This window comes from Lepidochelys kempii, chromosome 22 (genome assembly GCF_965140285.1).
Source record: "Lepidochelys kempii isolate rLepKem1 chromosome 22, rLepKem1.hap1, whole genome shotgun sequence".
Classification (NCBI taxonomy): Eukaryota; Metazoa; Chordata; order Testudines; family Cheloniidae; genus Lepidochelys; species Lepidochelys kempii.
In genome coordinates, this window is record NC_136401.1 from 6,609,566 (window position 1) to 6,634,292 (window position 24,727).

The 24,727-nt window shown below is 45.1% G+C and overlaps 1 protein-coding gene across 6 annotated transcripts in view; it reads left to right on the forward strand.

The window, feature by feature from the left end:
- DDX25 (DEAD-box helicase 25) overlaps window positions 1-24,727 on the forward strand; it is a 48,122-nt gene that overhangs the window by 17,660 nt on the left and 5,735 nt on the right. For 4 of the 6 annotated variants that reach the window (XR_012155908.2, XM_073320822.2, XM_073320824.1 and 1 more), the window contains 6 exons: window positions 1,218-1,320; window positions 8,323-8,437; window positions 8,768-8,945; window positions 9,895-10,132; window positions 13,492-13,654; window positions 22,003-22,191. Coding sequence is in view for 4 of the 6 variants with exons in the window: in XM_073320822.2 (XP_073176923.1) it covers window positions 1,218-1,320; window positions 8,323-8,437; window positions 8,768-8,945; window positions 9,895-10,132; window positions 13,492-13,654; window positions 22,003-22,191 (986 nt within the window). In the remaining 2 variants the exon portion in view is untranslated. Of the gene's footprint in view, window positions 1-1,217; window positions 1,321-8,322; window positions 8,438-8,767; window positions 8,946-9,894; window positions 10,133-13,491; window positions 13,655-15,002; window positions 15,195-22,002; window positions 22,192-24,727 lie in introns of those variants that run through there. The other 2 variants (XR_012155909.2, XM_073320826.1) reach the window with 2 other exon arrangements.

Consider the following 24,727-nt stretch of genomic DNA (forward strand, 5'->3'; position numbering starts at 1 on the left):
CAGATTTTTGCCTTCCATTTGGCCCTGCTCCCTCCCCAGGCAAGCCCTGCTGTGTGCGACAGGCCCAAACCCCCCTAGGGGAGTGCGGAGGAATGTTGGGCGGGGATGGGGGAGCAGTGACACCAGGTTCTCTATGCATCCAAGTCAGCTTCCCCATGTGGGCTGCCTGCACAACCTGGTCCCACAGCAGCAATATCCCCTCGGACACAGCCCCTCCTTGTAGCCTGTGCTACAGTCCTCCTGGTACACAGCCCCTATTTACCCGCTGCCTGTACCTGGAGTTACACCTAGGGAGTCTGGGTGCAGGGGGGGTTCCAGATGAAGAGGGTGTGGGTTTAGGGGAGTCAGTGGGGAGGTTCTGGGTGCAGGGGTGAGTCTTGGCAGGGCAATCTGGGTATGAGGTGGATCTGAATGCATGGGGGTTGGGCTGATGGGAGAGCAGCTCCTGATACAATGACCTCTCCTCCCCCCCTCCCCCACAGCTGAGGAACAAGGGGACAAGAAGCAGGGGGGAGGTGCGGTGCTTCCTGCAGCCAGAGCGATTTCTGGGGGTGGGTCTGATCCAGCCCTGGCCACTCCTTGTAGGGGAAGAGGAAGTCCTGTCCTCCCCAGCCCAGTCAGGACTAGTAGCTGAGCGTGGCACAGGGTAGGAGCCACTGGCCGAGCCATCCTCAGCCCCTCTCTCCAGTGATTTACCTCTCGGCTGGCTGCTCAGGGCGCCGGAAACAACGCACTCGCACTGTAGGGGACTTCCCTATCAGAAAGTTACTTTTCTGCGGGAAAGCAAAGATATTGGCGGGGGACATGAATTCAGCAAACACGCAGTGGCACAGAATTCCACCAGGAGTAGCCATCAACCTTCCACTGGCTTCCTGTCTCTTATAATATCCAGTTTGAGATACTCGTCCTTTCTTTCAGATCCTGCATAATCTCCTATTCACCTGCATCTCTGTTCTGACTTCCTCCTGTACTTATTCCTCTGTTTCCCACATGTTGTTTTGTGCTTTGTGTTGTGCTGCGTGTACCTCAGACACTTTTCCTGTCATCTTCTTTCTGTTCTTATAATCTACCTCTTGAGGCAATCCCTTTTTAAATATAACCTCCCATGTGCACACATCCTCTCTGTTTGGAGAACACCATGCACACTTACAACACTACAGATGTTTTTGCAATTATAAAACCTACACACAACTGAGTAAATTCTTATTGTTTTGCAGACCCCAAAATCTTATAGCACAGAGCCAGTCAGGGACAGGAAAAACTGCAGCTTTTGTCTTGGCCATGCTGAGCAGAGTTAATGGTGCTGAGAAATTCCCCCAGGTAATACTGGTAGAAGGTTAAGGTTATCTGGGAGGAATAGCAATATATTGTCTTTCTTAAAGGGAAACTGCTTAAAGTCACAGTTTGAATGTGTTGCTACTGTTACTTGCACCATCTATGGTCACTGTACTGGGAAAGTTAAATGACTTTTCTTTTCCATTTTCTTCGTGTGACCGCACTTTGTGTATATTATTTTTCACTGCTTCATCCATGTAGTCAGTTTCCCCTGTTTGTTTGGGCCTGTCATGCAATTACAGGGGACAAACTTTTTCTTAAAAACAGGAAGATATGATTGTGATGGGTTAGTCATAGAGATCCCCTTGGGACTGTCACCTCACGTGCTGAAATTACCTCTGAGCTCGTTTTCCCTGTCAGCTTGGGACTCCAGAACCCTGTCTTGTTGAGCTAGACATGCTAGCCTGCTGCAACACAGACCCAGGATCTGGTCCATGCCCCCAAAGCTGCAGATTTAACTGAAAATTGCTCAGCAAGTTGCCTGCCTCCAGCTCCCAATGGGATCCAAACCCCAAATAAATCCATTTTACTCTGTATAAAGCTTATACCAGGGTAAATTCATAAATTGGCTGCCCTCTATAACACTGATAGAGATACACAGCTGTTTGCTCCCCCAGGTATTAATCACTTATTCTGGGTTTATTAATAAACAAAAGTGATTTTATTAAGTATAAAAAGTAGGATTTAAGTGGCTTAAAGTAATAACAGACAGAACAAAGTAAGTCACCAAGCAAAATAAAGCAAAAACATGCAAGTCTAAGCCTAATATATTAAGAATCTGATTACAGGTAATATCTCGCCCTCAGAGATGTCCCAATAAGCTTCTTTCACAGACTACAGAGTAACAGCCGTGTTAGTCTGTATTCGCAAAAAGAAAAGGAGGACTTGTGGCACCTTAGAGACTAACCAATTTATTTGAGCATGAGCTTTTGTGAGCTACAGCGAAAGCTCATGCTCAAATAAATTGGTTAGTCTCTAAGGTGCCACAAGTACTCCTTTTCTTTTCACAGACTAGACTCCTTTCTTGTCTGAGCCCAATCCTTCCCCTGGTACAGTCCTTGTTAGTTCTAGCAGACACCTGAGGTGGTAAGCAGGGGCTTTCTCATGACTAGCAGCCTCCTTTCTCCTGCTCCACCCCCTTGTATAGCTTTGGCACAAGGTGGGAATCTTTTGTCTCTCTGGGTCCCGACCCCTCCTTCTGACCCCCACGTACACAGGAAGGTTTGCAAATAAACAGAGCCACTTACAATCAATTGTCTTAGTCAATGGGAGCCATCAAGATTCTAAACCACCATTAATGGCCCACACTTTGCATAATTACAATAGGACCTCAGAGTTATACTTCATATTTCTAGCCTCAGATACAAAAACGATACATGCATACAAATAGGAGGAATATATTCAGTAGGTTATCACCTTTGTTATAATACCTTACAAGAGACCTTTCGCATAAAGCGTGTTCCAGTTACATCATATTCACACTCTTAAGCATATTTCCATCAAACATATGGAGTGCAACGTCACAATGATTGTAAAACCTTATGGTAGAGGGTGACCCGGGGCAGCCTATGTACTTGAAATTACTTTTAACTCCATTTTTTAAAAATGAATTCGGTTTCATGTTGAGTGTTTTTTTATTTTCTTTTTACGTTTTGTGATGTTGCTATATTTGCTATATGCCAGCACTTCCAGTCTAACCCCTGTCCTTTATGCTGGATATCTTGGTTGTGCAGTCGCTTTGGAACTTGATATATAGGCTGTTGGTTTGGATGCGCTTTGTCACAGAAATGTGTTTACATCTTAAGTGGTTTGCATTATAGAGCAGAAACCTGTTGAATGGTTTCAGATTAATTTTGAAAGCTCCATCTAAAAGTATAATTTACAAAAATAGCATGCACGTTTACTAATTGTGGCTTTAGACCAGGTTTGAATACTTTGCATTTAAGTTTTGAGAAATCAGAGACATTTGAAGAGCAATTACTGTGAGTTCATGATAGTTCTTTTCTGTAGCTTATTTTACAATTAAAGTTCTTGTTCACACGAATATTCTTACTGGCTCAAGTGTCGCTATTGAGTTCTTCCTCACGTCCGTTCCGTATTAGGTGTGTGCGCTCACTACATGCACCGGTGCTGGAAGTTTTTCCCCCAGTGGTATCCATAGGGGACCGGCTCTGGTGCCCCCTAGAGAGGCGCACACATGCCGTGGTATAAGGGGCGCTGCCGGCACCCTCCCACACACACCCTCAGTTCCTTCTTGCCGCCAGTGATGGTGCTGGAACGTCTGCCGCTTCAGCTAGATTTCGCTTTGTTCAATGTTTTTCCCGAACGTTTTCCTGTAAAATAGTTGTGTATATAGTTCCCTTAGTATTTAGTTTTAGTTAGTTGGTCTTGGACGGGACTCAGCCTAGGGACGGGGCATGTTCTGGTCCCCAGACTTTAAGTCATGTGATCGTTGTAAGCAGCCTGTGTCCATCAGCGACCCACACGTTAGTTGTTTAAGGTGTCTAGGCCAGCGTTTCTCAAATGCGGCCACCAGGGGCTTTTCTTGCGGCCACAGCCTCCTGGGCAGTTATTTGGAGGAGGTGGGTGGGCAAAGCAGTGGCCCCTCCCCAGGGGCCACCAGCAGTGGTTGGGCCTTGCCCCTCTCTTGCACAAGCTGGAGGAGCAGGCAGTCGCTGAGTTCTCCACATTCCTGGGGGTGGTGCCATTGGGCTTCAATCCTGGGGTGGCAGATGGCAGGTTCCAACCACGGGATTTCGGACTCTGTCTCCAGGTCCTATCCCTTGGGTGTGGAACTTTGGGCTCTGTTTCCTGGCTGCAAGGTGGTGGGCTCTGGCCCTTGAGCTCACCTCTTCCCCCTCCCCCCGCCCCACACACGCACACATTACCTCTGGCCCCCGCTGCCTCCTCCAGTCCCCATTGCTCCTGGCTCTCACTGCCTCTGTAGCCACCTCCCCATCCAGGGCTTAATTTGGCCCCAGGCTTACTGGGGCTGAGTAAGTCTGCTGTGAAAGGTGATGTTTGTATGCTTGTTAATATTACTTTTCAAAGCAGACTTACTTATCGCTAGCAAGTCTTAAACACACACACCCAAAAAAGCAAAAGAAACAACAAGAAAAAAGACAAGAACGTTCAAAGCACCTTATTTGTGTTGCTATTCTGTTAAGGTTCAGTAAAGAATAGACAACTGTACATTTATTTTTGAGTCTGCAAAAAAATCCACAAGCTAAATAGATAAATTACAATGATTTGGAGATGTATGTGTGCATATTTATTTGTTTTTCCTAAAGTTAATTAAGTATTTTAGGAAAAATTGTCAGAGTGGCCACCAGCAAGAGTTGGTGGTCGCATTCTGAGGCCACCAAAAAATTTGTTGTGGGAACCCCTGGTCTAGGCGAAGGACACATAAGCAACAAGTGTTGCATCTGTAAATCTTTAAACCCCGAACAAAAATGGAGAGAGACAGATGTCTCAGGGCACTCCTGATGGAATCGTTGCTGACCCCAGCTCCGGAGCAGAGGTCTGACTTGGCTCCGAGCACTGCAGCATTGGTGCGGAGCGCCCCGCCGGCGCCATCTACAAACTGGCACTGATCCCCCCCCCTTCCCGGTTCCGGCCAAGAAACCGAAGAGATCTGTGAGGGGAAGATCTCCCACTTCCTGTAAGGGAAAGGAGAGGGCTGGAGGAGAGCCAAGACCCGTGTTGGGCAGCTCAACACCTCTGTCAGGGAGTCGGGCCTCAGCTCAAGTTGAGCGGTCTAGCCCTTCCTGCACCATGCCTGCCACACCGGACATTCGCAAGGGCCTCCATCAACTAGAGGTCCTGTTGACACCGAAGGCCCCGCAGGCAGCGCAGGAAATCCTGATGCTACCAGTGCTGCCAGCTCCAGCAGTACCCTGGTCCAGGGGTAAACCTGCCTTGGGACCTCCCCGTGTGTCCCCGCCTCGGTGGCACCACTCCCCATCATGGGGGACATCCCGCCAGTGCTTGCCCGCATGGAGCCATCATGCCTCGGAAGTAGGGAGGCAGGCTCAGCGAAGCCCTCTTTGGTCTTCAGACCCTGGGCACCGACAGTGGGATTCAAGGTGCGGCTCATCAGTGACCTGGCGCAGACCTACGGAGGCACGATTCCCTCAGCATGAGCATTGAGACCAGTCCTTCGTGTCTTCAACGCATTGGTACCGATCATGTGACTGAGCGGAGCCACCAGTCACCAACCCACCGACACCTGTCGCCGAGACACGGATCCCCACGGTTGGGGAGATCCTCCCGACGATTGGCCTGCTCTAGGTCCTGGTACCAGTTGAGCAGCGTGAGACGTAGATCGCTGGATTACCGATGCCAATCCGCTGAACGCTCCCGAGGGACTCGTCTGTATCGGACAGGTTTACATCAAGATATAGTGGCCGGCATCGCACAGAGGAGGGCTGCCAGTCCACCCAATCGTGGTCACTCCATAGCAACCGCTCTGGTTACGACTCCGGTGCTGAGCAGGAGTCCTTGACAGCAGGACAAGCCCCAGCACCGGCGGTATTGTCTACATCATCAGCCCTGCAACCGACACCAAGGCTAGTGGCTGGCGGCATGGTACCCTTGTGGGTTTACCCAGCATTCACAGGCTGCCCGGTCGGTGGTGGGTGCCTTGGATATGCCATTGGCCACAGCATCCCACTCTCCTCCAGAGGTGGAGGCCCACCCCCGCCCCCCAGGCCCATGAGGACCCAGGGGAGTACCTGGTCGGACCACCAGGGGATGTGGTAGATCCCTTGGCTCCAGCTTCGTCCTCATCGTCGCCGGTCAAAGCTATTATGGGTCCCCCTCACCCTGTTCCACACGATGACGCCAAGGCTCTTCAGGAGCTATTGAAGCTGGTCGTCTCTAACCTGGAGCTCCAGGCAGAGGAACTAGAGGAGCCATTGGACTCCCTGTTTGAGATCTTTTGTTGTATGCACCCGCTAGGGTGGCTTTACCCCTATATGAGGGGGTATTGAAAATTATTAATGCCTTATGGCAAACCCCGTCCTCCCTGCTCTCCATTTCTAAAAGGGCTGAGTGCAATTACTTTGTGCCAGCTAAAGGCCATGGATATCGCTACACTCACCCGGCCCCAAACTCCCTCATAGTTGAGGCGGTTAATCAGAGGGAGAGGCAGGGAGGCTACATCCAAAAATAAAGACTGGATCTGTTTGGGCAGAAAATTTATTCATCTTCCAGCCTTCAGTTGAGAGTGGCCAACCACCAAGACCTACTTGGACGCTACAACTATAACATGTGGCACATCATGGCCAAATTCGAGGCCTTACTTCCCGAAGTGTCCAGGAGAGAATTCCGGGTGATCCTCGAGGAGGGCACGGCTATGGCCAGAGCAGCCTTCCAGGCAGCTTCAGAAACGGCGGACTCTGTGGCTCGCACCATGGCCTCGGCCATCTCCATGCAGTGAGCATCCTGGCTGCTCCTCTCCAGCCTGTTGACTGAGGCTCAGCAGTCAATGTAGGACCTCCCCTTTGACGTCCAGGTCCTATTTGCAGAACAGACCAACAGTAAGCTGCATGGGCTAAAAGGCTCCTGAGAACTCTAGGGCTATACGTCCCCAGTCCAACCCATAAACGGTTCAAACTGCAGCCATCTCAGGGCCAAGGGAGGCAACCCCGGCACGAGCCGCCCCACAAAAAGACAAGGGGCTACAAGCACCACCTGCGCCACCACTCTCTGCCCAATCGGGCTCGACCTGCAATAAGCAGGGGGGCAAGCGAGAATTTTGAGGGTGTGCCTGAGGGTGATCTACCGGCCTATACCCAGGATCCATCTTTCCCGCCTTTCTCAAACCACCTTTCATTCGTCCTCCCGGCATGGACCACCGTAACTTCGGTTCGCTGGGTCCTCAATACAGTGGCACAGGGTTATACCCTCCAGTTTTTCCCCCCCCCACCCCCTTCCCCATTCCTCTTCAGGGACCCCTCTCATGAGTCTCCTCATGCAGGTGGTAGGACTGCTGCAGTTGGCTGTGGTGGAAGAGGTTCCTTATGAGCACAGGAACAAGGGGTTCTATTCCCGGTACTTTTTAATCCCAAAGGTCAAGGGCAGTCTGCGGCCCATTCTGAACCTGCAAGACCTCACCAAATACCTAAAGAAATTGAAGTTCCGCATGGTCTCCTTCGCCTCATCCCCTCCCTGGATCCGGGAGACTGGTGTGCTGCCCTCAACTTGAAGGACGCAAATTTACACATAACGATCTTTCAAAGTCACAGACGCTTCCTACAATTCGCGGTGGGACCTGACCACTATCAGTTTGCGGTCCTCCCATTCGGCCTTGCAACAGCACCAAGGATGTTTACCACGTGCATGTCGGTAGTAGCCACTTACCTCTGATGTCAGGGCATCCAGATCTAGCCATATCTCGACGACTGGCTCGTCAAAGGCTGCTCCACATCCCAGTCCAAAGGGATGTTGGGGTGCTGTAGGCCACGTGCCAATCCTTGGGCCTGCTGGTAAATGACAATAAGTTGATGTTAGTTCCGATGCAGAGGGTAGAATTCATGGGGGCGGTACTCGACTCCACCTGCGCCAGTATGTTTTTGCTGCAGGAGAGTTTCCAAGTGTTGGTGGACCTTATCCCGGGAGTCTTTTTCTGCACAAGGACAGCTGCATTGGTCTGTTTCTTCCTGATATGATATCTAGAATTTTTATTATGTTCATTATTTCCTTCTCTAGTTTCTAGTCTCCTTTCCCCCTAAAATTTCTCACTGCTGCTACCATCAGTGCAGCTGAGTCCAAAATGGTTGATGCTTGTGCGACCTTGCGAGACTCCCATAGGATGGGATGGTAGTTTAATGTATTTATTTTATTGCACTGATTTTTACTAAGTGCTGCATCAGTTGCACAACACCTTCCATTTCATTCGCTTAATCGGATTTAAAACAATGCAGCTTATAGATTGCTTCTATATCTGCTGCTGTATAATGTCTTTCTCACTTCTCTATCTGAAAGTGCCTCTGTTTAGCTCCGACCTATGAGCTGGCTGTGCAGACTGGACAAGTGGTTGAGAAGATGGGAAAACTTTGTGTCAACATCAGAGTTACATATGCTGTCCGAGGGAATAGAAGTATGTGTGATTCACTTTTCTCAGTAGATGTGGGAATAGTCAATGTTAGTGTTAGTATCATGTAACATTTATATTCTAGAGGCCCCAGTCAAGACAGAGGATCCCATTTTTACTCCTGAGGGAATTCTGTGCCAGAAATATAAAAATTCTACACACAGTATTTTAAAATTCTACAAATTTAATTTGTCAATAAATAAATGTGGAGGTTCCAGCATAGCAGTGGGCAGCACAGGCCACTGACTGCATGTAGATGGGAGATCACCCTGCAGACTCCCCCTTCCCCCCCCCCACTTTTGAGATAAAGGCTAATTTAACTTTTCCATCTCTCAGTTCCAAGAGGTACCAAGATTGAAGAACAGATAATAATTGGAACCCCAGGGACTGTGCTAGACTGGTGTTTCAAATTGAGGCTGCTGGATGTAAAGAAGATCTCGGTGTTTGTGCTGGATGAAGCGGATGTTATGATTGACACACAGGGCTTCTTAGACCAGAGTGTTCGCATTCAGAGGTAATTCTGAATGCTGAAGGCAGAGTACATAGTGGTTTAGTTTTCAAAATTCTCAGTTCTAACTTGCAAATCAGTTTATATCTCTGAGTAATAGTTTTAGCTAAACCACCTCTGAAAAAACTCTACATAAAATACTGTCCTAGTCAGATGTACTTGAAGGGGAAGCTAGAGAAAAGCCTCTTTAAAGCATGACTTAAAAAGTGGTTGAGTCTACCTTCCTTATTTATACGTGCTTCCTATGGAGGTGGCTTCAGATTTGGTACTTTCAGAGCATTTGGTCAAAAGGAAATTGGAAAAAAAAATTGGCTTCTCAATAAACTTGTTTAAAGTTGTGTTTAAAATCAGCCTGGAACCCTCCAAATTCTCTTACAGTTGAGATGATGAATTCCTTTGAATGTTAAAGGAAAGAGTGCTGGAAATTTCCCATTTCATGAACCTTTGACTTGGAAGCCTACATGAGCACTACTGTTTTATCTCCTGTTCTTATAAACTTGATCTAAAATTAACATTGCTTTATGTGCATTATCAGTCCCCCCATCTCCCTCAGATTTGAGAGCTTGAGCTACAACCCATGCCACAGTTTCAAAGCAACGTTCACACCATTATTTTTAGTGTGCTAACCTGAGCCCTGCTAACACAAGTCAGTGGACCCAGGCTGGGAGGCTTGCTGCCAAATGCAGTGTAGATGTACCCTAAGAGCTTGTTAACATTACAGCAGGGCTCTTATGATCTGTTCTGTTGATGGATCTCTGGTTCTTCCATGTAACTTGATTGCGTGGAAATATCACACTGTGATAAACCACTTGTCACCTTAGACGATCCCGGGAATGGATGGAAAAAATTCTTAATCATAAGGAAAGGAGGGTTGGCACAGGAATGTGAAGGTATTGTGGCTTGAGGCTGTTATCCGATGATAACACTGCACAATTTACTAGCCTTTCTCTTCTAGAGCATTATCACAGGATTGTCAGATGCTCCTCTTCTCAGCAACCTTTGAGGATGCCGTGTTGCGGTTTGCTGAGCAGATCATCCCTGACCCCAACATAATTAAACTCCGCCGAGAGGAGATGACCTTGACCAATATCAGGCAGTACTACTTTTTGTGTGAGAATAAACAAGATAAATACAAGGCCCTGTGCAATATCTATGGGAGCATCACTGTTGGCCAGGCTATCATCTTCTGTCAGGTAAAGTTCTCCTGTCGCTGTTACTCATGCAGTAAAAGAGCCAGATTACTGTTTTCAGAGAAATTACAGTAAAAAATGACCCATCTTTCAATGCTGATATCAACAGAATAAGGAGTTTTCTTATGGGCAATGCAAGAGGGCTTTTATCAGTGGGATATAATTTGAGGAATACTGCTCAATATGTGTTCCTGTACACTACACACACCCTTCCTCCAGACTCCTACAACTCTGCCCACCATGACTCCTCTTACCTTTAAGGGATGTCTACACCAAACTGGGAATTACTCCTCCAGCTGCAGGTAGACAGAATGCACTGTCTTTGATTGAGCTAGTACACTAAAAGCACTGTGGCCGCAGCAGCTCAGGCTAGCTGCCCAGGTACAATCCCATCTGAGACCTTGGGTACATGCTCAGGTAGCTAGCCAAAGCCATTTGTGCTGCTGTGGCCACACTGCTATTTTTAGCACACTAGCTGAATCAAAGCTTGCGCAGGTCTGTCTACCCGAGCAGGGATTTACATCGCCCAGCTGCAGTGTAGATGTACCCTGATGCTTTTATGTGTTCTGTACTTAAAAGATTATCAGGAGTCCCAGTTGCATCTTTGCTGGGTTCTTGTGTGACTTCTACATCAATTTGCTGTATGCTTCGGTATGCAGTGGACTCTTTGGCACCACGTATCTCACTCTTGAGTATCTGGGATTTGCAATGCCCAAGATCCCATTGCATGCTAGAACATGAAACAATTCAATTGAGAGGTACCGTGCATGGGCTCACCACAGAGGCAGCTGGGCTCCTAAGCTTATAATTGAAGAGAGGGAAGCGGTGACAGGCAACAGAGCCCAGAACCACCACAGGCTCTTCAGGCTTGCTCGGTGGCTGACCTGGGTCAGACCTTTTATAGAATGTTTGTTCAGTTTCACTCCTGACTGTAGTAATCTTTCAAAAATAGTATTATTTTACATCTCTCCCAGCAGTAGATGAAGCATATTACTCTGGATTCCACAAAGACACTTACAATTAACAGGTTTCAGAGTAACAGCCGTGTTAGTCTGTATTCGCAAAAAGAAAAGGAGTACTTGTGGCACCTTAGAAACTAACCAATTTATTTGAGCATAAGCTTTCGTGAGCTACAGCTCACTCCGATGAAGTGAGCTGTAGCTCATGAAAGCTTATGCTTAAATAAATTGGTTAGTCTCTAAGGTGCCACAAGTATTCCTTTTCTACTTACAATTAAGCCACATTATATAGCTGTTTTTTATTGGTACCCAGTTCTTTATTCTGAGCATACATATCTTAAACATGGTTTCTCACTATACTTCATGTTTAGGGCCTTACCAAATTCATGGCCATGAAAAAAGCGTCACGGAGCATGAAATCTGGCCTTTTGTGTGCTTTTGCCCTAAACTATACAGATTTCACGGGGGAGACTAGCGTTTCTCATATTGGGGGTCCTGACCCAAAAGAGAGTTGTGGGGGGGGGTCACAAGGTTATTTTAGGGGGATCGCGGTATTGCCACCCTTACTTCTGTGCTGCCTTTGGAGCTGAGCAGCTGGAGAGCAGTGGCTGTTGGCCGGGCGGCCCAGCTCTGAAGGCAGCGCCCTGCCAGCAGCAGACCAGAAGTAAGGGTGGCAACACCGTGCCACACCATCCTTACTTCCATGCTGCTGCTGCTACTGGTGGCGGCCCAGCCCTCAGAGCTGGGCTCCCGGCCAGCAGCTGCTGCTCTCCAGCTGCCCAGCTCTGAACGCAGTGCCACCACCAACAGCAGCGCAGAAGTAAGGGTAGCAGTACCACAATCCCCCCTGCAATAACCTTGCAAACCCCCCCGGCGCACACACACACACAACTCCTCCTTTTTGGGTTAGGGCCCCTACTATTACAACACCATGAAATTTCAGATTTAAATAGCTGAAATAGTGGAATTTATGACTCTTAAAATCCTATGACCATGAAATTGCCCAAAATGGGCCATGAATTTGGTAGGGCCCTATTCGTGTTCTTACTCTAGGATCCAACAGGCCATGTGCACTTACTCTTAAAGTTCTCTGGTTTAGAGCAATCAACTGAACTTCACCCTTTATGTTCATGAACATTGGGAATGCTGAGTCACTCGCTCTGTCAGACTACACTGTCCCAACCTGTGTTCTGAAAGGGCTGGATGAATTGTCATTAGCCTCTCTAGTTTCCTGCCCCTTATTACATTTGGTGCCAATTGACTTTTCCCACCGTGGCTCTCTGCGAACACACACATTATTACATTAGGTATACTGAGAGGTTACAGATAAGTCAGAGCCCCCCAGCAGGATTCCGTTACACCAACTGCTCTTTGTCTATTTCACCTGCTGTTGTTGGCCCAATTTGTTGTCCTTTTGGAGTCCTGACCTATATTGTGTTGTCAGGAAACCTATCATCAACTCCTAACCAGTTTCTTCCTCCAGGCTCCTGTGTAAGACTGGCTGCGCCCAGCTCTCTCAGCAGATCCCAGAGAAAATCTTTCCCTCCCTGGTTTTGGTGAAAGGGGAAGAGACTAGAAAACCAGCTGGAAACCTGCATAAAAGAACTAAAGGAAACAAACAGAAATGAGGCTTTTAATCTTTGTGTTTTCTAAATTCAACTACTTAATGTTGTAGTATTAAAAAAAACAAACACCAACCTCTGTGTAGGGCAATTTTGATGATCAAACACTTCAGGTTGTTTAAATTGTAATGCAGTGACGTGTGTGTGTGTGTGTGTGCATGCATGTACACAAGAATCCAAGACACAATTTCTTTATTGGAACTTTAGTTCTCTAATCTACTGTATTTAAAGGTGAGGGTTCAGAATTTCACCGTATTAACCACTTAGCACCAGCTGAATACATCCTGTTTAAGTGGAATTCATGCTAGTTCTGTCTTGGCTAAACAGTAGGCCACTACCATTCCCTTGTATTCAGCTAAATCTTTCCTGAAGCCATCCTAATTCAATTTGTCTCCGTTTGGTCTATAGATGTGGTCCATAGCTTTAACTAATTTTTTGTTTTCCAGCTGGTTTCAGTGTAACCACTTTTGCTCTTTTTAGGAACAGAAATAGCCTTAGAGCAAAATCCATGGACATCTCCCTATATCCAGTATTTCTCAAATAGTGGGATCTTAGTGAGCTCCCAGAAAAATTGATGGTGTGCTAGTGGGACTTGGACTGTGAGCCTGCAGGTTCTGCCTGTGAAGAGCCAGCCAGACACTCCTCTGAAATGCCATAAAGAAAAGGAATAACGTATTTTAGGGAATACATAAGATGGTTACAAGTGATTGAAAGGGGAGGGAATATGGTTACACCCAAGGAGATTTTATCTCATGTATTTACTTCCTGCATTTGTTTTTAGACTCGTAGAAATGCCAAATGGTTATCGCTGGAACTGACTCAGGATGGGCACAAAGTGTCTGTCCTGAGTGGGGAGCTGACAGTTGAGCAACGGGCAGCTGTAATCCAAAGGTTTCGTGATGGAAAAGAGAAGGTCCTTATCACAACTAATGTCTGTGCTAGAGGTATCGTCTTTAGCTAATCCATTTGTTTCTCAATGTATTACAGTACTGAGAGCTTTGTTTTTCCAGATGGGGGGCGCACAGGGCATGCAAGCTTCTTATTGTTCCTGCATTACGTAATCCTTTCGTGCTTTCCACCTCCACCACACACACCGAAAACCCACTGTGGAGTGCAGAAGATGATGACAGCTGCTTGGAATCCTGTAATCTCTCACATATCGAGACCTCCTCATAAGCTTTTCTACTACACTGTTGTCACACACAGTGTTGGAGTTCAGTGGTCAATTTGTGGGCTTTTGTGGATTTCTAGATATAAATTCAAGGAGTGTTTGGCAGAGTCGATGCTGATTCCTATAGCTTGCAGAAATAACACCAGACTGATTTCTTATTCCAGCCAGCTCAAATTAAGAATTGTAATTCTGTGTATAACCCCTTTGTATACAGCTCAGTGCCTGCTTCTCAGGATGGTGTTGCTTGTAGTGACTTTGAAGCCTTATCTACACTAGCAAACACTTTATAGCCATAATTCACAGCTGGTACCACACAGTGGTATAAACACCTGAGTCCTGTTTACACTACAGCTTCCACCAATGGTGAATTACAGTTGTGAAATTGCTAATGTAGACAGTCAAAATCGGCATGTTTTACAATTGCCCATCTGAAAAGTCAGTCACAACAAATATGGTATTCCAAGGTAAAGGCAGATTTCCTTCAGTAAACTGATCCTTTGGGTAGAGTTTTTCATCCACAAAACCCCATTGAGATGGTGTTGTGTATAAAAATACACAATATGCACCTGTTAAACTAAAAGCCCTTATTAGAATGTTGTTAAAAAAAATAAATATTTGAAAGTCAGGAAGTTCAAAGTTGAAATTCCATAAACATCTTAACTCTGTTTTCATACTCAACCCCACTGTGTATAATCTTTATAGCAATACAGAGAAGTTTTCCTGGTTTTGTTTTAAAGTAGTTTAACATTTTAAAATGACCAATGAAAAAAGTAATGTGATGTGTGTGTATGTCAGCTGCCCTTGTGCCCCCTGGAATGGTAAGGGTCAGTAGGGTCTGCAAACAGTGTTTATGGACTGGATGGGGTCAGGGTAAGTACTTAGCTTTAGCTTTTATGTGAGTGCCAGGATTGCAGACATGCATAAAAAAGATGCTTGATTATAGTAGTTCTTGTCTGTATAGTGAAGTGGCCAACTTAAATTGCCATTTCTGGCCTGTAATGGAATGGTGACTAGAGGTGGAGGGTGCTTGTGAATTCAAGCTAGAAGTAAAATGTGAAAATGTGGTGGTTTTTAGTAAGTAAAACTCATTTATTCTTGTCTGAATATCGATGACCTCGTAGGATAATTTTCAGAAGCCTTCTTGATCCGTTGTTAGCTGTCAACACTCAGCAGCTGATTTTCCAGTAATCTGCCGCCTTCCATCTTTCCATCTCCTCGCTTGTCATCCTCTACTACAATGACCTGTCACCATTCCTGCCATGACAGTTTGCTCAAGGTTATTTCCATCTCTGTGCCTGAAGTGACCAGAGTACGTAAGTTTGTGCCTGTTGACTTCTTACAACACGGTCTTGTTCTCCCCAGTAATGCTGCTAATGTAAGCATTCATCTAATTTTCTGTCCAGCAGATACTCAAGTCTTTGTCAGCAGCACTACATTTCTAAGGCTTCAATTTTCTTCTTGTCAGCAGTATTAGTTTCTAATGATTCACCTCCATAGTTTGCTACTGAGAAAATTAAGCTTTTCACCAGTTGAACCTTTGTACATTTCATGATGCCATGGTTTTTCCACATATTCATGAGGGAGGCTTGGCTGAGCGAGTCATTCCTAATCTTCTGATTTCTTTGGAATTCTTTCTCTGGTTGGATATGTATGATCCCAGATAATTGAATTAATCTACTTCCTCTACAACTTGACTGACAGTTGTGTCTGCTTGTATCCTGGTTTTGTTAATCATGTTTCGTGTATTCAGGGATCGTCCCTATTCCTCACTAACTGTCCTTTGCAGACGCCAACAATCATTGCGTTCCATCAACAGTTGTACCAAAGAGCGTCATTGTGACCATGGTTTCTGGAGGGGCCTCACTGAGATTGCTCAATCAGGACAAACTTCAAAGAATGGGCTAGACGATCCCCAGAATGGTGGTTTATTCTAATAATGACATTCACCAAGCCATCAGCAAAACCGCTTCTACAACACCTTACTGGTTACCCAGAAGCCAAAAACACAGCTCCCCTAAAGCAATTCAGCCGTGGGCTCCCACCCAGACACCCAAATCAAATATGGTGAGGATTACTTCAAATCTTATTCATCATATATAAAGTTTACTAATCTCAAGAGATCGGACACAATACCCACAAGGTCAATGAATATTTCACATTTTACCCAAATACATGCTTACAGCCAATTCTTATTAACTAATCTAAGACTTATTAAAACAAAAAAGAGTTTTTGTGGTTAAAAGAGCATTATACATACAGATATGAATGAAGTTCTCAGGTCAGTTTCATAGCAGCGATGGTGAGCTGCTGAGTTGTAAAAAGTTTTTCCAGAATCAGTTGCATAGGTTATAGTCCAATAGGCAGTCCATGTGCAGAGTCTGTTAAAATTTTTCCATGAGAAATTGCAGAAGAATAGGTGAAGAATAATGTACATTGTTGCTTTGAAGTCCGTTCCTATTTCTTCTGTACACACAAGTAATTAGTTGGATTGATTAGCACAGGCAATTAACTATTCAAAGGTTCACAGACAGCTTACTACAAACTTCAAAGAGAAATAAAGACAATGATATTATGCCCAAGTTACATCTAAGGGCTTGTCTACACTTACTGGGGGATGGATGAGTGGTGATCGATGCATCGGTGGTTGATTTAGTGGGTCTAGTGAGGACCCGCTAAATCAACTGCAGATCGCTCTCCGGTCGATCGAGAAGAGTAGGGGGAGTTGACGGGAGAGCGTCTCCTGTCAACATTGCGTAGCGTGGACCCCGCGGTTAGTAGATCTAAGATACAGCAATTTGAGTTATGCTATTCAGGTAACTTAAATTACGTAGCTTAGATCGAATTTCCCCTGTAGTGTAGACAAGGCCTGAATGTTGTTAATATTTTTTGATCTCTGAATCAATAGAATATAGTAACAGACAGAAAAGGAAGTTTAGCATCTACAAGCTGATTAGATCACTTTAACATCTAACAAGATACAGTTAAACACAGACAAATACAATTAGTATTTACTTCTTTTAATTCTCTGATAATACAGGTTTGCATTTCAAAGAATTTAGTCTACTTTAACGTGGCTTTGATAACAATCTATAAGAAATGGCCCAGTTTACCATTTCAGTACTTCCCTATTATGTTCTTAAAGATTGATCTTTAGGTCATTTAGCCTGTTGGTTGTTTAACCCTCACTGACTCAGTGTCACAGTCATATCAGCGTGTCTAAGGTCAGTTAGGAGGAAATCCCAGCTCCTTCTGCTTTATCAAAAGCTTCCAGGGTTTGTCTCATAATAAATTCTGTTACATGTTGAAAAGACTTAGGGACAGAATATATCTTGTTTCACTCCCTGCCCAGTAGAAAACCACTCGCTGTCACCTGTTGCTGTTCATGCTGTGGTCTGTTGTTGAGAGTAGGCAGTTGTGATGAGTTCAGTAAGATGCTTTGGAATCCCTGTATCTGTCAGTATCCTCTTAGTACTTTCACAGACCTGAAGAAGAGCTCTGTGTAGCTCAAAAGCTTGTCTCTCTCACGAATAGAAATTGGTCTAATAAAAGAGATTATTTCACCAGCCTTGTCTCTAATATACTGGGACTGACAGGACTACAACATTACTCTATAGTATCTTCCAAAGACAGTCCTGTCAGCCAGCATTGGGTACTTTTGAGTAGTCAGTGAAACACATGATCAGTGGGTGAATGTATTCCCTGTGTTTTTTCGATGATGTGATCTGTGTTCACAATTTGATCATGTGTGTCTTGTCCCTCTCTGAATCCATCTTGTGGTGGTAGTTCTGTTTCTAGCATTCACTTAATGCAATCCGGATTATGTAGAGCAAAACTTTGCTCGCATGCAAAATCCAAGAGATGATATAAGTGTTACTACACTCTGTTGTATCTCCTTTCTTTGGTAAGGGCAGAATGACTAGACGACGGAAGTCTTTCTGCCAATTTCTAGTCATCCATTCATTGCTGCAAATTTTCCACGTGAGATCAATCCTGCAGTCACCAATCAGACTTGCTGGTATGTCATGTGCCCTGGATGCTTTCCCTGGCTTCATTTTCATTATATATTCACCAATTCCATTTCAGGATTTATTAGAAGTCTTTATTCATTGGACACTTGAGCTCCAGCATTGCTGTATCATTACATAGTCTATTTGTTCTTTGTCATACTATCAGATGACCTCCATCTGTATATGCATCTGGCATGTTGGGTGTAGATGGTGTTTTGTAATGACCAGGTGATTAGAGCACCAGAATTCAATTAAATACCTTCCTCTCCTCTAATTTTTGTAAACCCAGACTATTGTTTCCCACTACTTCTTTTTGAGATCTTACACTTCCAACTTTTGCATTCAGGTCCCCCCCATAAGGGAGATATCTTCTGCTTGGTATTTTAATGTCTTTTCAAGCTGTTCATAGAACTCACTGATCACATTGTCATCAGCTGCTTTTGTAGGAGTGCAAACCTGTGTGATTAACATGTTGAATGGGTTGGTTCAAAGAAGAACTGTAATAATTCTGTCACTGATTGGGTTATCTCCAAATACACTTTTATGTCTCCTTAGATTGAAAAAAAAATGGGGTCACATTTATCTTATTTTCTCAGATCCAGAATAGTAAGTACACTGTGCATTCATCCATCATCATGAAATGACCCCTAGTATTCCCCTACAGCTCCGAGACTCCACATATATCTATCTTGCATTGGGAGCCTGATGGAGGAAATGCCATCAAAAGTTGGAAGAGTTAAATCAGGGAGTTAACCAATGGCAGCCACAAACAGAGGGAAGGCAGCAGGAAACCACCCTCTGAACTTTCATGGCAGAACAAAGGCAAAGTGCCAATCAATGTGTGGTGCTGGATAGTGAGACTCCCAGGTCAGAAGGTGCAACAGATTATACTAGGGAGGAGGTTCCGGCCATTAAGAGTGCAAGTTACAGTTATGATGGTGCTGTATCAAATCCTCAAGGTAGTACAGTGCCTAATGTTGGCTGAAGGAAAAGTTACCTGAACGTTTTGTAAACAAAATATCAGAGTAGGCATGTAAAATGTGAAGAGTGGATAAGCTCTGACTTCCTCTCTACCTGGAGGGTACTTGAACCCTGCCCCCCCTCCCCCACTTCAGGTCCATGCTCCCACTTCCCCCCCAAGACCCCACCTCCGCTCTGTCTCTTCCCAACCCTGGTCTGCGTCCTCCCCGAGCGCGCCCCATCCCTGCTCCTCCCCTCCCTCCCAGCACCACCGGCATCCTGCAGAACAGCTGATTGAAGTGTGCAGGAGGTACTGGGAGGGAGGGGGGAGGAGTTGATCAGCAGGGCTTCAGGGCAGGAGGCGTTGGGGGGAGGGAGGAGCTTTGCTGCCAATGAGTGCTAAGTATCTACTAATTTCTTTCTGTGGGTGCTCCAGTGCTGGAGCACCCATGGAGGAGTATGTATGAAGGGATGCTCATCATTGTTACCAAAGAATTGTAAAGAGGTAAGATAGATATGGTTTTAACTAGGGAGGATTAAATTCTGGGATGGACAAACCAGATGTGGAAGGCAAGAGAGCAAGATCTAGCTGCTCTGGTTGTGTAGACCAGTGCTTCTCAAGCTATCTGTGGGGGACTGGCAATTTTTTTTTCCCAATGTGCGCGCGGACCAGCAGCCGATGGCTCGCGGACCCCACTTTGAGTAGAACTGGTGTAGATGACCCTATGTAGAGAGTTGTATGCCCATTAGTATTTAGAGTATAGGGTGATGTAATGGAAGTAAGTGGTTCATTTTTAGGAATGTAGAAATACAATATGCGGTGTAAGGAAATCAGAGGCACAGAGAGAGGTTGGATACATGTGTGGCAGATGGAACTAATTGCTAGTGGAACCCTAGCTCTGTATATCCTGACCATCTAGACTTTAAAACTACAGTGTTCAGCTGAGGTTTTCTTTGTTTAAGGAAGATGTTTTCAACCTTAGCTGTCTTAATTTTTGTTTGGGATTTTCTTGGTGGTTCTTAATTTTGATGAATAGCACAATTGTAATATATCTAAAATATCATGTTGATGCTTGTTTTTATGAAGTTCAAATATTCCTCTAGTCTTTCTGGTGCATAACTGTTTCTCTGAAGACTCTAAACTTATGAACTTCACTGCATAATTTGTTGCATTAAAAATTGTATGGATTTTCCTATGCCTGAACAGCTTCCTCCCTCCAGGGATTTACAAGATTTGCCAAATTCATGAGCCAAGTTTCTAAGATCCTTGAAGCAAGCGAAGTTTTGTAGTTCCACTCATATTTTGCACAGCTCCCAGAGGTGTTAATTTTCAGATACAACTCAAATTATTCACCTCATTAGGGGAAGGAAAAACTTATTTGAACATTGAGGACAAATCCTAAGAAAAAAGCCCCAAACTTGCTGTTTCTAGACCGAGTGATTTGTGAAATACACATCTTTAAAGTTAGATTGCTTGAAGAATGAAAAGCTCACTTGTTTGTTTCATATCCCCAAAATGTCTGATTAACTCAAACTTTAAAAAAATCTGAGACACGCAGACAGTTTCAATAAAAATTACAGAGTGGGGAGGTGCAATATGGGGCTTATAATGGGAACTGTCCTACAACTTTAACTATAAAAAAAACGAGGAGTCTGGTGGCACCTTAAAGACTAACCGATTTAGTTGGGCCTAAGCTTTCGTGGGTAAAACCCACTTCTTCAGATGTGGGGTTTTTTACCCACAAAAACTTATGCCCAACTAAATCTGTTAGTCTTTAAGGTGCCACTGGACTCCTCATTGTTTCTGTGGATGCAGACTCATACGGCTACTCCTCTGAAACCTTAACTATGGGGTCAGAAAATAAAGCATCACTAACCTGGCACTAAGGGTAGAGTATGGGAATATTACCTGGTCCCACAGCAAGCAGGAAGATCACTCCACCAGCTCAGCGTATCCCAGTCACATGTGCAGAACCATTGTTTCCATAAGGGTATCCCTGTCTGTGCAGTCTTTACCTCTGGTGGGTAAAGTGGAAAAGCCTCAATTGATGCTTTGCATTGCATCACCTTCGAGTCCAGACCAAGCTGGTTACTTTCATTGTGTGATATCCGCTTATTAATAAGAAAATCACATTTTCTCTAGTATCTGGCTGGTGAATATTGCCCATATGCTCAGGGTTTAGCTGATCGCCATATTTGGGGTCGGGAAGGAATTTTCCTTCAGGGCAGATTGGAAGAGGCCCTGGAGGTTTTTCGCCTTCCTCTGTAGCATGGAGCACGGGTCACTTGCTGGAGGATTCTCTGCTCCTTGAAGTCTTTAAACCACAATTTGAGGACTTCAATAGCTCAGACATAGGTGAGAGGTTTTTTGCAGGAGTGGGTGGGTGAGATTCTGTGGCCTGCTTGTGCAGGAGGTCAGACTAGGTGATCATAATGGTCCGTTCTGACCTTAGTGTCTATGAATCTATATCAGTTTGATAAATTTTTCTGGTCCCCAAACGTACATGAGTATTGGCCAATATTTTTTTTCAAACCTTTGTCTACTCTACCCTTCTCCCCGCCTCCCCCCAAATTTCCCATTGTAGCTACTTCTGGTTCAGCTCCCTGGTGATAGTAATGGTGGAAGCTCTAATATGGGCAAGATAATCTTGGCCAGCCACTGTCTTGTTTAGACCTGTCCAGAGCGGGGTTAACAAATGCTGGTAGTCATTGGAAGCAGTCGACTGTCAACAGCTAAGCTGAACCAGTGGTAGCAACAGTGGGAAACTTTAGGCAAGGGTTAATGTAGACATAACCTGAGGATCTATGTCTTCTCAAATACAAAAGGTTCTGCTCACACTCTGGGGGTTACCACTTCTCTTCACCCCATTTTTCAAGGTAACTTGCTTCAGATTTTCAGAACATGTTTGAAGAGAGCATATGAATTAGGTAGCCCCCTCCCAGCTGAGTGTCCCTAGCCAACTGTAATAGCTATTCTTGATTCTCTGTGAAGTACTGAGATAACTACATTAGGCAGAAATGAAACTGGACACATTGGTCCTATTGTTTATGGGTTTTAATGGCCATGGCCTATTTCAGGTGCAATGGCAGGTGCCTTAGGAGTTCACCAGTGAATTTGTTTCTCTCTCTCTCTCTCTCTCTCTCTCTCTCTCAGGTATTGATGTGAAACAGGTCACAATTGTTGTGAATTTTAAACTCCCGACAAACCAGTTGCGGTGTCCAGACTTTGAGACCTACCTACACCGCATAGGGCGAACAGGTCGTTTTGGGAAAAAGGGCCTAGCCTTCAACATGGTGGAAAGACACAACTTACCACTGCTACAAAGCATCGAAGAGCACTTCAGTGAGTACAGTATCCCCATCAAACCTGCACTGTATGTATAAAGCTTGTAGAAGTTGGCTGTAGTAGCAAAGGGCAAATCACTGATACCATAGTGAACTGTGATTTAATTATTAACCAATCAGGATGCTTTTACTAGGTTATTAGCCAATTAAGTTATCAACTTGCACTAAGTTATTAACTTATTTGCTGTCAAAATAATATATATAACTGTTTCCCCTGTATTTCATACTGTTTAAATAGGAATAATACTACAGTAAATGATACAATGAACTCACACTACTGTGGCTCTTTTTGATAATGTTGATTGCTAATTTGCTCCTGAACCACTGAGGTGTGAGTATTACTGCCCTAGAGGCTCAGATCAGACACCCAGAAAGTGAGGAACACACAGAGCATGTGTAAACCACAGGCAACCTTAATTTTGGCATTTCCTAACTTTTCAGTGCTTGACTTTGCTGCCTTAATATCCTTTTTAATGTAGGTTTTTGTGTAATTTCCTGGGTTTTTAAAAAAGGAAACGAAACGAAAACAAATTCCATCATGTGGAATCTTGGGTCCATTCTAGGCTCCGTTGTGTGCTCCAGTGGGCACAGTCTCTTCTGCCTATTCCTCCCTGCTTGACCCCGTCTGCCCCATCCTTTCAAGCCTTTCCCTTCCAAGTCCTGTCTCTTCTCCTAGTCTCATTCTTTGGGCTTCTCATCTCAGTACCGGTCCCTTGCATAGAAGTCCTATTCTCACCCATCCCAATTCCCAGTCCTCTTGCACAGCCTGTCCCACTTCCTCCCAGATCTTCATGTGATCTTTCTCCCCCACCCTGCCTTCCAGTGGTGCTCCCCCATTCCCTTCCTTTGCTTGTTCCCAGTCCTGATCACACTCCCCGAACTCCTTGTCCAATCTGTCTCCCCCAGCCCCAAACTCCCTGCCCAAGTCTCTTTGCCCAGCCAGTCTCAGTTCTGCTATTGCACACTGGTCTTCTCTTCAGATTTGTGTCCTCCCCATTGGTTCCCATTCTTTTTTCCCCCCAGATCTGGCTCTTCTCCCCTCTGTGTTGGAATCCAGCAGCTTCCTCCTCTGTGCTACCTGGGCCCAGCGGGGGGGTCATTGAGATTTTAGGAGGCATCCTATTAGGTGCCCAGCTCAGAGCTGCAATTGAAGGGAAAGTCCTGCTGAGCCTCAGCTGGAGCATGCCCAGCGTGGACAGATTCTTTGGTGAATTTTGTTATTAAAATTGCACATGCTCAGTAGACTTGGGTTGGGGACTCTCCCTAAGGGTCCCCGATCTGGTTTAACCTGTTCCTCCCCACTGTTCAAAGATAGAGCTAAATAGGCTTAATTAGGAGCCTTTTGTTTATGGGAGGAGGGATAGCTCAGTGGTTTGAGCATTGGCCTGCTAAACCCAGTGTTGTAAATTCAATCCTTGAGGGGGCCATTTAGGGATCAGGGATTGGGGATTGGGCCATTTAGGGATCAGCAAAAATTGGGGATTGGTCCTGCTTTGAGCAGGGATTTGGACTAGATGCCCTCCTGAGGTCCCTTCCAACCCTGATAGTCTATGATTCTATCAGACTTCTGCAAAGTGATTTTTCAGAGATGTAAAACTTAGCCAGATTTGGGTGGATTTTCATGGAGAGGGCAAAAGGCACATTCCCTAACACAAAGGCCATCCCCTTTCAGATTTCAAGTCCCTGGGCCAAAGCATAGGGGTGTTAAAGCTGTTCAAAGATAAGGGCACCAGAATTTTTTAACATGAGCAACAAGTATTTTCCCTAACTTTTTCCTGGAAACAGCTGAACTCTTTTGGCTGACATTTAAAAAACAATAACAGTAAAAAGTCAGCCTGAGGCAGACATCAGCCATGGGAAAACTTCATCCCAAGTGGCTAGGCTACCGAAGTTTCAAGCAACCGAAACAGGGTCTTATAATGGGAAGTGTTGTGCAACCTTAATAGGTGTTACTGCTAGCCCCTATTATAATTCTGTTAATACATACTGTTCAGAATGTATGAGGAGAGTGTGAGCAATACCATAGTAAATGAGAACACTTATTGTTTAGAACAAAAACAGGGACTAAACATACCTCACTTCCCCTCAGGACAGAGGTGCCCCTCTAGGGGACACTTTCCCAGACTAGATTTATGCATCTCAATCACTTGTGCAGACTCTGGCTCCCTCACCTGATGTAGAAAGCAAGCCAAGTGCTGAGGAGGTAGGGCAGGAAGTGTAATGAATTAGAAGGGACCTCCGAGGGTCATCCTGTGTTGCTGAGGATGGAAATGGGGGGGAAACATACAACTGTGTATAGCCTTCTCCAGGTGAAAGAGAGGCTCTTCATTGAAGATGTTTTGGGGGAAATTATAGTAAGGAAGGGGGGAGCTAGAGTGGCTCTAGAAATGCCAAGCCAAAGTAAGGATGACTCAGGAAGTGATGGGAGTAAAGTTGGATTGGGGAGAAAGAGCAGAACCCACATGGAATGTTATCAGCATGAGCTATTGCTTTAGTAAACACTATTTGTCAGGTATAGCTGGGAGAGGCAGCAG